Here is a 16,802-nt window from a genome sequence, read left to right as displayed (position 1 = left end):
GTGCCATAATACTCAATTCTAGTGATTTTGATTTCTTCTAATTAACATATACACACAAATGAATCTAAAACTGCAAGCATAAACACTACTTGCTCACTGATCCATTATCACACTGCTAACAGATCAAGCTCAATCAAGTTTATCAGTTTTTTTGATTATACACATTATTAGACAAGTAACATATACACACAAATGAATCTAAAACTGCAAGCATAAACATTACTTGCTCACTGATCCATTATCACACTGCTAACAGATCAAGCTTAATCAAGTTTATCAGTTTTTTTTTGATTATACACATTACTAGACAAGTCTCGTTTCATTTAGTCTCTAAGCAGCTACATTTTATTACAGTCAGAGCTAAGTAAAGTTTGCAGGAGGCTTCCTGTCTTACTTGTTCTTTCACCCATGTAAGCAGAGCAATTAATGAGAAATAATTAAACACCTGGTCTGAAGCTACATCGCATAAAGGACTTTGCTGGCTAGAAGCTACATCTATCAAGTTGCTGACAGCAGTAGTATCATTAAAAAAAATGCAGTTTAAACAATTTCCTCCGATGGAATTCAGCCATGTAAAAATAGCTGCTAGATTCTCAGCTTCACAAGTCAGTGTCTCTCCGTGTTCCTGGGCTGCAAACAACCAAGTTCTCTGCCGTTGTAACAAAAGGTGTTGAAAAGCTGAAGCTGTTTCCTGGACACCAATCTGCACTCAAGGCATGGGATGAATGAAGAAGGAAGCACCATGCTTCATGTTAAACTGAAACAGGAAAGGCAGGCAAGAAAGGAGGGGAGTTTGCCCTCAGTGGATGGAGGGAGCTATTCTGTGGAACAGACACCAGGTTTGCTGAGCTTGTGAGTCAGGATCAGAGGAGAGATCAGCCACTAAGAATGGGGTTCTGCTACAGATCACCCAACAGGGGCAAAGAAGTGGATGAAGTCTTCTATAAGCAATTTGAAAAGGTCTCCAGATCACAGACCCTGGCTCTTATGGGAGGCTAACCTTCCTGACATGTGCTGACAGCAATCCAGGAGGGAGTCGGACAACCTCTTGACACAGGTGTGCCAGCCAGGGCCCACTCTCCCAGTCCTGCTACTCACAGACAGGGAAGTGCTAGGGGAGGTGTTAATCCCTGGCAGCTATGGAGGGAGTTCAAGATCCTCAGGAGAGTAAGGGAGGCAGAGTGCAGATCCAGGTCCTCAGGACAGCAGACTGGCTTATTCAGGGAACTGGTAGAGTCCTGTGGGAGGCAGCTCTGAAAGGCAAAAGAGTTTGAGAGAGCTGACATGCCTTCAAAGACAAGCTCCTCCTAACAGAAGGATAATCTTTCCTGATATTGGGGGCAGGGGGATGGGGAAGTAGACTATCAGGAGAATGACTTGGCTAAATGAGGAACTCATGCCTGGGTACCGATGGAAAAATTCCGTAAAAGGGAGATGGAAGCAAAGATGGACTCAAAAGGAAGAATACTGAAAAAGTACCTGGACATGCAGGGCTGGTATCAGGAAAACCAAAGCTCACTGAGGGCTGAAACTGTCAAGAGGCACGGTAGGCAGCAAAAGCTTTTACTACTACTTTAGCAATAAAAAATAATACACAAAGAAAAGACAGGCCCACTGCTGAGCGAGGCAGTGGCAAGTGACAGGTACTCAGAGCTTTTGCCTGTCTTCGCTGAAATGTTCTCCCAGAGTTAAAGGAGCAGAGGAGCAGTGGAACAGGATTCAGCCAGTTACCATAGACTCATAGATAGGATGCTTTGGGTTGGAAAGGACCTTTAAAGACCATCTAGTTCCACCCCCTGCCATGGGCAGGGACCCCTCCCACTAGCCCAGGTTGCTCAAAGCCTCATCCAGCCTGGCCTTGAACACCTCCAGGGATGGGGCATCCACAGCTTCTCTGGGCAACCTGGGCCACTGCCTCACCACCCTCACAGGAAAAACTTTATTCCTAATATCTAATCTAAATCTACCCTCTTTCAGCTTTAAGCTGTTACCTCTCATCCTATCACTACGCTCCCTGATCAAGAGTCCCTCCCCATCTCTCCTGTAGCCCCCTTTCAGCACTGACAGGCTGCTGTAAGGTCTCCCTGGAGCCTTCTCTTCTCCAGGCTGAACAACCCCAACTCTCTCAGCCTGTCCTCATACAGGAGGTGCTCCAGCCCTCTGATCATCTTCATGGCCTCCTCTGGACCCACTCCAACAGGTCCATGTCCTTCCTGTGCTGAGGACTCCAGAGCTGGATGCAGCACTGCAGGAGGGGTCTCAGAAGAGCAGAGTAGAGGGGGAGAATCACGTCCCTTGACCTGCTGGTCACGCTATCTCCTGATAAATTTCAACACAAGCAAGTCCATGGGACCTGGTGGGATGCATCCAAGAGTACTGAGGGAGCTGACTATGTCACTGTGAGGCACCTCTCTATAATCATCAAAAGGTTGTGGAGTTAGAATGTTGCAGTCTAGATGAGTGGAGAACTAGATGGATGTAAAACTGGCTGGACTGTTGGGCTCAAAGGTTATTGGTTGGTGGAACAATATGGGAAGATGTCATAAAACAAAACAGAAGGTTCCAACTTGATATGAGAAAAACACGCTTCTAGAAATAAATTTCCATAATTTTAGAAAAATGCAGTGAAACACACATTATCCAAACAACAATACTTTGCATTTTGCAGGTTACCATTTTTGCCATACTAAGCTATGGAACACTAATTTAATGCACACAAATGTCTTCAGAAATATGTCTTTCATTATCATGGTGTATCTTGGTGTAAGTATTGAGCTTACAGGAATTATGTTCACTAACACAGTTGCACTATAAAGTATTGCTTAAAATTCTTGATTATGTATGACAATATTAGTGTTACCAAGAATAGATATCCTATTCTTGATTATATAATAAAAAAAAAAACCTTGTGAAAATAATATTCATAGTACAAACTACTTTTAATCAGCAGCTAAATACCAAGATACTGGCACTGATTACTTCGTTGCTCTAATGACATCTGTAATGGATTCCAAGTGCTGTGCCTGATTGCTTCCCAGCTGATCAGGATTCTGTTCATCACTTCTAGCTGCTGGAATTCTGAGATTTCTTGGAGTTCCTTTGCAAAAGGTTTCAACATTGCTTCAGCTAAGCAGCTACACTGCATGCTTTAAAACAGTCATAATAAACTTTACACTTAGTAATCCATGATAAAACATTAAGAGAGGAGGACCTGGGGGTTTTTTTCACCCCCTTTTTATTGACAGGCATTGATTCTAAAGCAGTATAATCCAAGGAATTTGATAGATATTGGCCAATGGATTGTAAAATACAGCTGAACTTGGCTGATTATAGCTTTCGTCAATAACCACTACGCTACATTTTCATTAACACCGATGTTTTCAGTTTTAATACGGTGATATACACAAGTGATTTAAGAGGCAATTTGAGACATAATATACATGTAATGTACAAGCCAAATTCACAATTCTTAAACTTAAATCAATGTTTTGTCTCATGTAATTTCTGATTTTTGCCTACTGAAAAAATGAATTTTTAATACTTCATTTTATTGAACCAATGTGATAAGGGAACTGACACAGCAATTATTCTTGGAGAGACTCCTCAGTGGAGACGTATGAAATGGCTGCAGTACCATTCTACTACAGACATGCATTACATAGGTCTAAACATCCTTGCCTAGAACAGTGAAAATACTTAAATTACTCCAGGAAACTACTGGTCTTCAATTCTGCAAACATTTATATGTTTAAGTTATCTGAAAAGCTATTTGCTATAAAAATCCTTAGATTCTCTGTTTGATCTTTTTCATTAATGCAGTATTGCCGAAAGATTTCCTACAATTTCAAATTTTTGTTGTAACAAATAATGAAAGTGCTGGCAAACTTCAATATTACTTCTGTAATTTTGAAATTGAACCCTTTCTAAATTTTTTAAAGAGTTTAATCAGTTGCTGATGGCTTTTTATCTCATTGTTTTCTTTAAGTTAGAACTGTTTAAATGGATTATGTAAAGAAGTATGAAATCTCAAGCACAGTATTAGTACTGGAAATTGTGGAGAGAGACTTGTGCTGCATATGACAGTGGAATATAATGGCTCCTGCTTTTATCTGAGTAATAACTGGTGCAGAAATACAGTAGCAGTTCAAACACATACCCGTGTCAGAGAAGAAATTTACTAATTCATTCCTCCATGAGAAGAAAGTCACCTCAATCCCTAGAGTTTAGCATGGAATGTGGCAGAAAACTTGAGAATGTGACTGCAGCACTTCCAAGTTTTCCAAAAACGTTCACTGCAAAGAATGTGGCAAGTTTTCGTTTCTAAAACCAGAGGATTTCTATTTTGATAAAAGAATATGCAGCAAGTAAGTTCTTATAAGGCCACAATCTTGGCTTCTTAATGCCAATGTCCTGCAATGTCTCATACAGGAACAGTTAACAACTCAAATGAAATTGTCAACACGTATCTTGATAAGACATTTTTAAAACAGGATGTGAGTTGTCTTGCTTTAAAATATTTTCTTCAAGTCTTCTTTTTTTTTTTTTTTTTGTTTTTTTGTTTTGTTTTGTTTTGAAGGAGTTTCTATTCCAGAAGCTAACTAAGCGAGAGGAAAAGACAGGAAAAGATCCTTTGAAAAACCCATTATTTCACTTCCAAAATACACATTCATACAGTTTAGACTAAAGTGGTGTTTCAAACTCTTTTAAACATGTAGATTTAGATTTATCTTCTTTGAAGTATTTTTCTGACACTGCATTTCTGTCTGCCTTGCTGTATCACACACTTCCCTGCCCTTCTAGGCAACTAATCTAAGAGTGTTAATCCACAGATATCTGCACTGTAGAGCAATTCACTTTTATCTCTCTCATCAGTTTAGACAGACAAATGGCTAACTGTAGAATTGTACTTATACGTACAATTTAATTGTTAAATTGTACTTACATATATGTTTACTAACTCATGGCACAGCAAGCCATTTGTATAAATACAAAGGCAGTAGTGAAGTAATTGTTCCCGTCGAATACTCTAAAATTCCTTTTAGTAGTACATTCCTTAACTATTTTATATAACTACATGATAACACAGCCTTGCAAGGCACTAACATAATTTCAATTAGCAAGAAATTATTAGATAAATCAAAATAGGGTGGCTCAAGTGAGGTAATCATAGAATCATTTAGGCTAGAAAAGACCCTTAAGATCATTGAATAATGAACTGCTTTTTCTTGCAATTTCTTGGAAATTGCACTGGGCAGCTTCAAATATTTATACAAAGCACAGAACATACATCAGGCAATGTAAACGATCTCTGTGGTACAACCTGTTCAGTTTGTTTTACATGTTTGTTAGCAAAATGAATATATGATAATGTTTCCCAAAAGCCTGTCAGCTTTGTATTGAAAATATTACCGAAATCTGAGACTTACACTAGTAAAAGAGACAATAACACAGAGATCAATTACTAGAAAAAAAACAAAACAAAACAAAACTGCCACATGCAAGACTTATTTATTGTATGTAGCCATTCAGTACTTGGAGGAAGCCAGAAGACTGCTGTCTCTCTGTGGTTCGCACCTACTCTCTATCAACAGAAAAGCCTTAGAATAACATTGTTTAAAGTCAATATAGACAAAAGGACTCAGAACTTTGCATTATTTTATAAGCCTTTGAGAGATATCCAGGTAAAATGAAATTAACTTAGCTTCCTCGATTATTTAAATCTGTGAGTGAAAGATCCTTTTCAACAGGATGTAGAACACCTATTATTTGCCCTGAATTTTCTTCCTTTTACAAGGGATACTGAATATAACATATTTGAAACACTTAAACAAATTAAAAGTCCTAAACAAAATACTTAATAAGACTCTGCTATAGGAAGGCCAGATGATTCTTAGGAAGAGATTATTTTATGATTTGCAGTTAGACCTGTATTTCCAAAATTAATAGAAGAACATAAAGCAATAAAAGTACTGCATAAGGACAGACCTGACATTATGAACAAGCTACTGAGATGCTACACAGTAGATCTGATCAAGCTTTTACACTTTTCCATTCTATCACTAAAATAGTGTTCTGGTCAAAAGAAAGCCTGTAGCCTATAAATAACATCAATCAATTTAACTTGTCAATTTGACAGGTAAGGTTTTAAAATCTACTTTGCAGGACACTGAAGAAAATAGTGAAAGGTCTTTATCATGCTCAAAACCTTGCTGTGCAAACAAGAGCTGGAAAGCACCACCTCAGGTGCAAGTGGAGTGCAAAGCGTAGCATAAAGCACACAGGACTCTCTTTGCAAGCTCACTTGGTGCATTGTTGTGCTGTAAACTACACAGCTAAGGCTGTCTGCAGCTCTGCTTCTTAGCAAGGCTAAGAAATGCAAGACACTGTGCTTAGATCTGCTTTTCAGACCACTTGTGAACTGGTAACATAACTTTTTTTTTCTTTCACTTCCAAGAAGAGTATTTATCTCTTAAAATAGAAAATCTTACCCATATGTTTTAAAGTTATAACTGTCAAACTTTGGAGCCCACCTTTCCAGATGGTCTGTTGTTCCTCCTCTGACTGTACACAGAAACACACCGATCTCCAAGTCCCACAACAACAGTACAGAATGCTAAAACTTGAATTTGCTGACTTGTAGCATTTTAAGAATTTAAATATTGAAACAGTTGAATTTACTAAGCATTAGAAAGCCAGAGAATTCTCTGAGCTTCACCCACTTTAGGTACTCAAAAAGCCACAGATATTTTTTGTTCTTTTCTTGTCATTGTTCTCCCCCAATGGCTAGCGTCCCTATTTCTCAAAGCAATTTGTTTAGACGAAAGAATTTTAATGTGTGTTCTTAGGACTTTTATTTCAAAGAAAATTTCCTCAGGCCCACTGAAAAGAAAGCAATCAACAAAAGTACACCCACAAAATGAATGATACAGGAAGTCACATGAAGAAATCAGAATCTCAGGAATCATCTATAAAGCACACATTTTTCCCAAACTCCAAAACAGTAGCATAACAAATCCTACGAAAAAATATTGAGAAATCAAGGAAATTAAATTATCCTTGTTGCCAATCTGAAATATAAAGAAAATGGAATTACAATCCCCATTCTACACTTTCAATTGCCTTACCTGGCATTCCATGGATAAGGTCTCCGCACAATACAAAGAACTTGGGTTTAGGGTTTAGTTTGTTAATGGCCTGCACTGCTTGCTCTGCTAATTTGATTTCTTCTCCCCATTCGTCATCTCCATTGTTAGTGTCTCCAACTGCCCAAGCTTTCATCAGTCCAAACTGAGGGTCTGCTCCTTGGATGAAGTAAAAGGGCCCGTTCCATTGGTACTCATCATCTAAGAAGAAAAAAAAAAAAGAAAAAAAAAGTTAAGCACTAGAGAAACTTTCAAAGAGAATTAAAGATTCCATGCATCATTAAATTGATTGCTCTTCATCTAAGTTGTGGCTGCTTTAATGAAAGTACAGAATTCTGTAGTCATTCATATAGGACAAATATAAAGGCAGAAGTACAAAATTTCCCTTTAATAGACTCCCATTTATTGCAGCTACCCATTAATCTAATTATATCACATGGTAATTACAGACTGATTAGAGGAAAAGTATGTGAAGAATTCAGCAAATAGTGCTGGAAATTACAAGACAACATAGCTCAAGTGTATAACATTAGATTTCAGTTGATTCTTTTAAGACTCCAATTATTGCTTCTTTAATTAACAAGTTAAAACACACACAACACTTTTCACTTTTTATGGTTCCAGCAGACTTGTCCTTAAATTATTAAGGAGTTAAATGCTTTTTGTTATTTCACTTCAAGAGAGAAGTTGGATGTAGCACATTCTTTGGAGAGTCCATATTATGTCAGTCTGATCTGAAATACAGTTTGAGGCAAAACCAATCTTCCAACAACAGTACACAAGCAGGTAGCATGTCCACCACATGGATTTGCTTTTGGTTTTCTTTCAAGTGATCTAGAGCTGGAGCTTCTTACTTTGCAAGAAGGGGGATATGTTTCTTACAAGAAAGGTTACAAAACAGAGGTCAGAACTCATCTCTTGCACCACGGATATGGATTGGCTGGGATGAGGGAGAAGGAATGTGGGCAACTCCTGGAAGCTGCTTGTAATTGTCATCTGTTGCTATGGCATCAGATCATTTTGCCAAATATAAGCTTTACCTTTTAGTTAAAGTAATATTTAATTTCTAAACAAAATTATTTATAATCTGTTAACATTGTTAATTCATACCAGTATTGCCTTGTTCTAAATAATAATAATAATAATGTATTTTATAGATAGAAACTTTTAGCCATTCATTAGCTTTTAATTCTGAAATAAAATTAACTTTTCCAATTACATAACTTATTCAGAAGTGAAATGATCCATCTATCCATGAATTTGCAACAGAAGCCTTATGGAACCAGCTGAATGACACAAAGTAATTTAGGTTTTTATTTTATGCCTTGCATGGCAAAATATGTCTGCCATAAAAAACAGCTTACATGCTGCATCAAAGGCATTGTTTGCACACAGAGATCAACTTATAGTTTTTTAAGTGGAACACTATAGAAAAAAATCCATTAAGGAAGCCTGCATCAGAAATCCTTTATGACCTATACAAAATAAAACTGAAAAAAGGGGAAGTCTGAAACAAGAACTTGCTTTGGAGGAGTGGCACAATCCTCAAACTCACTAAATGGGAAAAAAGCCCAAATCTTTGAACAACATGGCAGGATTTTTAACACCTGTCCCTTTTCCAGAAACTTGGTAGACAGCAGCGATAATGCTGACCAAAATCTACTTGTTCTGTATTGATTCATCTGAAGCCAGCAATTTTTACCAGAGTAGCCTAAGTAAAATATAGAGACATTTATCTATTTATTTTTACAGGAACTACTCTGAAAAGACAGCTAGTCTTTGTTTTAACTAGCCTGTGTTTCAATTACAGACATACTGTGTTTCCCTTTCCAGAGCCCCAGGGATGGTGCCCGGTGGCCAAAGGCAGCTGGAGCACCTGCAGCAGGCCAGGTAGCTGTCAGGCAGGCTGGCTGGCACTGGCGGCAGGACTGGACCACGTCCCAGGTAACTACAAGCTTCATATATAATGCTTGAAGAGAGAGAAGTCTGGAAAGCAGACAATGCACGGTCAGGGAGCATGCAGAGATGATGCAAAACAGGTTGCAAGGCCAGAGCAGGGGCTGTTCTAATACATGCTTGTGAATATTTTTCTTCCTGCCTTATATTCATGCCAATGCAGTAGCTCTCTAGGTTTTCAGTACCCGAGTGTTTCCAAGACTGGGCACAGATGCTGTGGCTTGAGTGGGTGAGCGATGGTCATGTGAGGCAGAGAGACGCTGATAAGATGAATTTGAAAAGAGAAGTTCAGTAAACAGACAAGAAGTGGCAGAAGAAAGGAGAAACAGAAGATGCAGGGGTGGAGGTGAAGAAGAGTGGGGAGAAAATGAAAGAGATAGGAGGTGAAAAGAGAAAGGAACTGAAAATGATGCAGAGGTATATGCTATATTCTCCTGTAGGAAAGAAAAAGATAAAATGAAGAAAGCAAAGCGGGGACAACAGAAGAGATCCAGGAATCAGAGCTACATAAATAACTTTTACTTAAAATGTTAGTTTAATTAACAGTTCTTAGTCAAGTCAGTCAACAGCTATTTTTGTGGTATTTGATAACTTATCAAATAGTTACAAAAAAATAACAGTAAGGTGGAATATTTTCCACTTTTGTCTTCTTATTTGATCACTCCAACTAGAAATCCTATTTAAAAACAAAAAAACCCTAGTACTTAAACCAAATTCCATTAGCTTATTGCTTATCAAGTGGTACTTACTGATTTAGTTGGGTACTTACTGATTTAGTTCCCCACGAAACAAAAGAATATATGGGAACAAAATAATATATGGACACTCAGTTTAAACTTACAACTTAAGTTTTTGTTTATCAGGAATGTGTTTCAATTACTATAAGGTACTACGAATAAAAGCAGAATATCACAAAGAGAGTTGTATTGGCACAACACCACCTGTGCAAACTTGTACCTGCACTAACTCTTAATCCTGTTCTGAATTCAGCTCATCCAGGAAATAATTGCCCTCACAGGTCTCTCTGCAGAGGAGTGCATGCAAGTTCTTCCTTATCTGTGCAAGCCAGAACATCAGTCCAGTTAAAGGGTTGCAACTACTGCTATTTGGCTAATTGTGCCTAAAACTCCAGGAGCATGCCTGCCATGAGGGCTCTTCCAACAGACCAGTATGGCAGGAGGACAGCAATGAGAAACAACGTAAAAGCATCTTCCACTACCACAGATGGATCCAGAAGTCTTTTGCTGAACATTAAATGATTTATCAATGGACTGTGCTCAGATAATTATTAACAAACTTCTGTACCCTGCTCCTCTCCCTCACCAGCTGCTTGTTAGCACCCTCAAGCAGAACAGGTACTGCAGGCCCTGCAAATGAACCTTGTCTGCTTAAGCAGTAAGTCAGGCACTACAAATAATTATTTGAACCATTCTTCTGGACTTTGCACTGAATCACAAGAAGAGCGCTCAGACAAATCATGCCGCTACACTAGGGGAATGCCAAAGTCTGGCCAAGGGTTAGTAACAAACAGCACTGGGCACAAGTGGTGGAAGGGGGAACAGCTGTTTGTGCAGTGATCATCTAGCCACATCCAGGTCCCAGGTGTTACTCCATAAGGTTTCCATTAAATAGCATGTACAGTTGCTAACTTCCCTTCAAATGCAGCAAGCAACACCTTCTATGGGAATGACATCAAAGGCATTCTTCTCGCTAGAAGTTTCAATTTGCAAGCCTTTAGATGAGCTACATAGTCGTATTAGACAAAGTTCATGTTAGGTAAAGCAATAGAAGATATGATTCAATTAATAAACATTTTTTTCTGCCTTCTCCCTTGCATCACAAAATCGAGCAGAGCTGAGAACACCTGCAAATTGGCTCTTCATCCCTATGACCCTGTGTTGCCATTTGCAACTTTGTGCATTTACCACAGCAATAAGACAACGCAAATGCCAGACAAAAGTTAGTAGATTTCTCAGATAACTGATGTACGCACACTTTCCACTTCTGAAGGACAGATAATGTCTGTGGAGCTGCTCTTACACACTGAGCCACACAAAACTCCTATTCCAAATCCGTTTTGTTCCCAGGCATCCTTAAGAGCTGCAGAGCTGATCACCGCTGAAGAAGTCCAACTTCAGAACATGTTATGCCTCGGTTTCAATAGCTTCCCACTCTTTTTTCTGCTCCCGTGCATGCCAAAGTACAGAGAGAGGATCAATGCAATGTATTTTTAGTAGTATAGGCTGAAAAATGGTGCCAGCTTCTAATTTTATCTGAGGATTAATTCTGTGAAGGGCCAAAGTAGTCAGCAGCAATTCACAAGAGAAAACCTCAGCCAAGTACTGTGATCATGCACAACTTAGCTGGGATTTAAGCTGAACCTCACCGTTTCTAGAGGATGATAGCTAACATCTTGCTGTGCCTTTACTTCTTCCCCTTTTGCTTTTCCTAATTTCTCCTCCCTTTTCTTCCCCACTCTCCAAGGATCACAAATGCACATATATAGAGATTGCTCATACAAAACACTGCAAACTGGCCTCCGACAGCCACACCGTACTGGAGGGATTTCTAGTATTGCCCTGATGGGATTTTTTTTAAAGTACATTGGTTGGTTTCAACAGTACATTGGTTTTCTCCTTCATCTACACTCTACAGCATTCCATGGAAACAAATCAGTTATGAAAAGTGACTCCTGTCCATCATCTCTCAACAGACAATATTGAAACAAAGGAGAATAGACATGGACACACGCCTAGTGCTTGCTCAGTATACCATAGGCAGTAATAAATACGAAAAATGTCCTCATTCTCATGTTGGGTTGGCCAGGGGAATTAATTTCACTTCTCTGGGAGATCACAAAATAACAGAAATAGATACATGGATCCCTGCCCTTGAGCTCCTCTGCCTACCAAGTGTGCCTGAGACTCTTTTTCTGGGTAAAATTGGACAAGAAGCCCAGCCTTGGTTTTCTAAAGAAGCTATAGGCAGGAAGAAAAATGGGATCTTTTAAGTGAAGGCAGTGTTTGTACATCATAAACAATACAAAAGGCAAAAACTTCTTTCTTGCAATTGTTTTACAGTTTATCTTTAAAGGAATTTGTTTTCATTCCTCTCAGTCATGGAATAGCTTGAAAAACAATAAAGTACCTGCACTAAATCCTTAATAATTCCTTGTTTATTATTAAAACATTTTCAATAATTACGGCTTCAAAACCACCGCTGTTGTTGTCTGTATGTCCAAACACAACAGATTTCAATCTAATGAATATGCATTCTTTTCAGCTCTATTTTCCACGGGTACCTGAGAGACTACCAAAGATACAACTATTGAGGGTTCTACTGAATGACCATGGAATGACTTACAGAAGGTGCGATTTTATGCATCAGGCAAAAAAGCTCTTCAAAACAGATATCAAAATACATTTTTCAGAGAGAAAAAAAACCCTTCAAAAAAGTAATTATTGTAGAAGTTATGTACAGTGAGCCTAAACTACAGAGATAATGTCAGGAGAAAAACTAACTGACAGAATACAGTTTCTCAAATAAATTAGGCAGTGCTATTTTTGAAAGATACACTTCTAAACTCCTTAGGTAACTAGGTAGGAAATGCCCCCTCAGATACAGTTTATTTGTACTGAAGGCTACACAATGCTAAACTGTAGTCATGCCTTTATGCCCACCCCAAAACTTAACATGTAAACTCATAACAGAAACTCTACAGCCCAAGACTGTAGGTGTGAAGGGGGGTGGCTTGCATAATGACAAGGTGAAGTCACAGAAAGTTGCTCAAAACCCACGTAAAAATTTGCCTAATTTGTATGAGAGTTGAAGCCAGTATTGGGAACAGAATATGCTAGCTGGGAAGCAGTTCTGATCAGTGCTCAAAAATATTACTGTTGAAGAGCTCTACAACAGTAATCATAATGTGCCAAGATCCAACACTCATGTGAAAGCAAGAAAAAATAAGAAATCAACTGCGGTTGTATTTGATTTCAAAGGCAGGTGAATTATATGTAATTATGATGCTTTTAAAAAGTGCAAAAATCCTTGAAGGCAGCATGGGAACTATTCAAAGACACTATTGCAGAGGCTCAGACCATATGCACAGCATTTACTAAGAACTTCGGGAAGACCAGAAAGAATCAGAGGCTCAGACCATATGCACAGCATTTAATAAGAACTTCAGGAAGACCAGAAAGACCGCAGACCGACTAAACAACATAAACATCATCCATAAGAAGGCTAGTAAGAGCAAGACAGCATCCTTCAAAAAGCTAAAGCATCCAAATAAAGAAAACAGGAAATATTTTACACATTGGAAGGTTAGATACAGAAGTCCAAGAAGTCAAAAACAGTGAAAAGGTTAGATACAGAAGTCCAAGAAGTCAAGTTAAAAACAGTGAACAACGGGAAATAGCATGAATCTGAAAACTAATAAAGCCCTTTTTAGAGGAACTAGGAGCAGGTAGCCTGGCAGACACTCACTAAGGCTAACAGACGTTCCGGACATGCAAGATGCACCCAAAGATAAAGGCAGAGCAGAAAAACAATGTAAATTTTTGTATCTATGTTTATTGTGAAGATCTAATGCTGGAATTCTTCCTTACAGACAGTGCATCAGATCCGTCTCAAATCAAAATACCAGTAGATGATTCAACAAACAGATATGAACAATAACAAACCACGCAGGTTAGGTGGCATCCACAGAAAAACTCAAAAGTAAAAAACAGCTAACCCCTGGGGAGTTACCTCTTGGTTAAAACTGCCTTTGCACCAGAGGAGCAGGAAGATGGCCAGTATCATACCTACATTTAAAAGGATTTCCTGAGCAATCTGGTAACTACTGACTGCAAAACTGGCATCTGTACAGGCAAGCTAATGGAAACTGTAACAAAGACAGCAACTACTGCACTTACTGACTCTTCAGAGTAATTGACAGCTTTTGCATGGACAAGGGAAATCCACTCGATACTGTCTCCAACAGGTATCTGAGAGTTACTCACCAAAGACACTTAAGGAAGCCAAGCTGTCCTGAAATATGAAAGAAAGTCCTCACATGCATAAAAAACTGGTAAGAAAAAAAGAAATAGACAAGACACACAGACCCCACTGAATCTATCCTGGGACCTATACTGTTCAATGAATTAAAAACAATCTGTAACAGCAATGGAATAGCAAGGAAGTGGAATTTGCTAAAACTAAGCCCTGGGGGAGTATGAGAATAAGGCCTGGTTGTGAAGAACTGGGGAGAGACTTCATTATGCAGTGACTGTTCAGGAAAGCAGATTAACTTCAATGTAGAAAAGAGCAGGATAGCGTGCATGGGAAAAACATCACCAACTTCATATAAAAATGACAGTTCTATCAACTGCTACAGAGAAAAGTCACCTCAACGTTCAGTAATGGCAAAAAAGCAGAGACAGGAAAGGAATAGAGAACTGAGCAAAATAAAAAATACGAGAAGCAACTGAATAAACTAGAGTTTGCAAAAGATTGGTGAGGGAGGCATGAAAGAGGAACATAAAATCACATGTGGAACTGAGAATGTGAATATCCAGGGCTGGTTATCTGCCTCTTCCAGAAAAAGGCTTTGGAACCACCAGTTAAAACTAGCAAAAGACAGGTTAAAAACAGAGACACTTCTCAACCAGCAAGGTGATGGTACTATCACTTGCTTTGTTACTTGAAAAAAAGTGCTCTACCTACTTTCACAGAAATTCCTTGCACAGCATGCTACTAGCATACTTCAGAAAAACAAACAAACAAAAAAACCCAAAAAAACACACCCAAAACATTTTGGGAAAAGTGGTGAAGACAAAATTTATCCAAACATATGCTCCTGTTTCTTCACTAAAATATGAACAAAACTAGTAGACATCCGAAGCATAATTTCACATGAAAAGACAGAGAATTTATTTAAAAAGTAAAGCCAAAGCATACAAAGGTCTCTTGCCAATAAAGTAGGATATGTATGCACTGTTTGCTACTATGCTCCATTGATTACACGGATAATTTAGATTCCTAACTTTGAGCTTCTGATTCACACACGTAGTAGATTAGAGCAGGTTACAGGTATAACCTCCACATTATGTGGAAGCAGACTGAACAACTTACTATTAGGGGATAGTCTGGAAGAGTGATTTTGCAGAAAGGGTAGCAAGAAAAAAAGGAAATTAAGCTCTCAATGGTGACTCTCAAATTTTAAAAGGAAACTGAGTGCCAAGCCTAACAGTGGCAGTAAATGTTTTGTGTAGCTACCTGTTTAACAGGAGTAAAACCTGAGGAAAGACTGAAAAAAACAACAAAACACAGATAACTGATTTTAATCTCAAACTGCAAGAAACTTTGCCTCAGTTTTATCAGCCCTTGGTTCTGATTTTTTTTTTTTTATTTCTTTCAATCATTTAGTTATTAAAAAGTTGTGTTGAACTTTAGCCTGTTAAGAAAGACCTAAGTAAATCATTGGCAAAACCATTGTACCCAAAGATGGTAGCTGGACTAGGATAGCCTAAAAAGTCCTGAACAAGATTAAAAACAACCAGTCAGTAAGAAAAGGCTTAATTAATATTTAAAGAATACCAAAGAAGGACACTTAAGGAGAAAGGAACACACCTGGAAAACAGATACCCAAGTCACATTTATTTCTTCTATGTTTAAGGCAATTTTCAAGAAGTACTTAGATAAAACTTTTGTTCAGAAATTTTTACACTGCCATTGAAGACTCCTTTTTTTTTTTTTTTTTTTTTACAATTTCACTATACAGTATACAGATGATATAACTAGTTAGCTTGTCTGCCATCTGTCCCCTCAACAAATGCTAGGCATTCTGTTCCAAACCAACCACACCATCTGCAATTAATAGGTTGCCAGAATGACTGTATACATATACTTCACATGCTCAGAGTTGGTGATTTTTCTTTATTTGGCAACAAGCAAAGCCAAATATTTCCAATGAGACCCAAGAAAATACCACAAAATTGGTGGGATTGAATAGCCTTGCCCACCTCACTAAACCAATACAATTTGTACTTTATAAACAAATACCTTCCATGTGTGGCAATAGAAAAAGATTTATTAACAGAGAACCAGTTACACACCTGAAAAACCTAGGCACACTGCAGAACCTCCATCCTTGGAAGAACTTTACAAACGGGGGAGATGCACACAGATGTTCAACATACTCCTCTGTTGGTCCACCCCCAAGAGAAGAACCAGCAGGTGGCTGCCATCGTTGGCTTAACAGTGGCCTCCTTACCTTCCTTATTCACCCGGAAGGAGGAAAGTCTAGAAGCATGTCTCTTGTGGAGCTGACTTACACTCAAGCACCACCAGCTGAAAGGGTTAACAGCGGTGACTAGCTGCTGACCTCCACCCCGAGAGAGGCTGAAGCACACTGGGATCTAATCCAGCTGCATGCGTTATGGCACACCCGCCTCTCAGTTAACTAACATGAACAATGAGCTACCTGTGACCTGTCAGGTCACCCCTACAGGTACAAACACATCCCAGCATCGTGCTGGCTCCAAGTTTCACAAGGTACGGAGACCGGATTTAGCAGCACTGACAAACATTTTAAAACGAGTCTGCAGTGGGACACTGCTGGCGTACTCTCCACGGGGCCGGGGCCACCTGCGCTGCGGCCAGGCAGCGGGCAGGACCGCGAGGCAGACTGCTCCCCAGCCAAGGCGATAACAAACCCCGCGG

At 38.9% G+C, this 16,802-nt stretch overlaps 1 protein-coding gene across 1 annotated transcript in view; it reads right to left on the bottom strand.

Annotated features, from left to right (window-relative positions):
• CPPED1 (calcineurin-like phosphoesterase domain containing 1) overlaps positions 1-7,335 on the bottom strand; it is a 36,053-nt gene extending 28,718 nt beyond the window's left edge. The window contains exon 1 of the mRNA XM_010080335.1: positions 7,125-7,335. Coding sequence (XP_010078637.1) covers positions 7,125-7,278 — 154 coding nt within the window. The 5' untranslated portion in view covers positions 7,279-7,335. The remainder of the gene's footprint in view (positions 1-7,124) is intronic.
• Between the last annotated feature and the right edge of the window lie 9,467 nt (positions 7,336-16,802).

This window comes from Pterocles gutturalis, unplaced genomic scaffold (genome assembly GCF_000699245.1).
Source record: "Pterocles gutturalis isolate BGI_N339 unplaced genomic scaffold, ASM69924v1 scaffold11779, whole genome shotgun sequence".
Classification (NCBI taxonomy): domain Eukaryota; kingdom Metazoa; phylum Chordata; class Aves; order Pterocliformes; family Pteroclidae; genus Pterocles; species Pterocles gutturalis.
The sequence above is the reverse complement of the archived record's forward strand: the minus strand, read 5'-3'. Positions and strand labels throughout refer to the sequence as shown.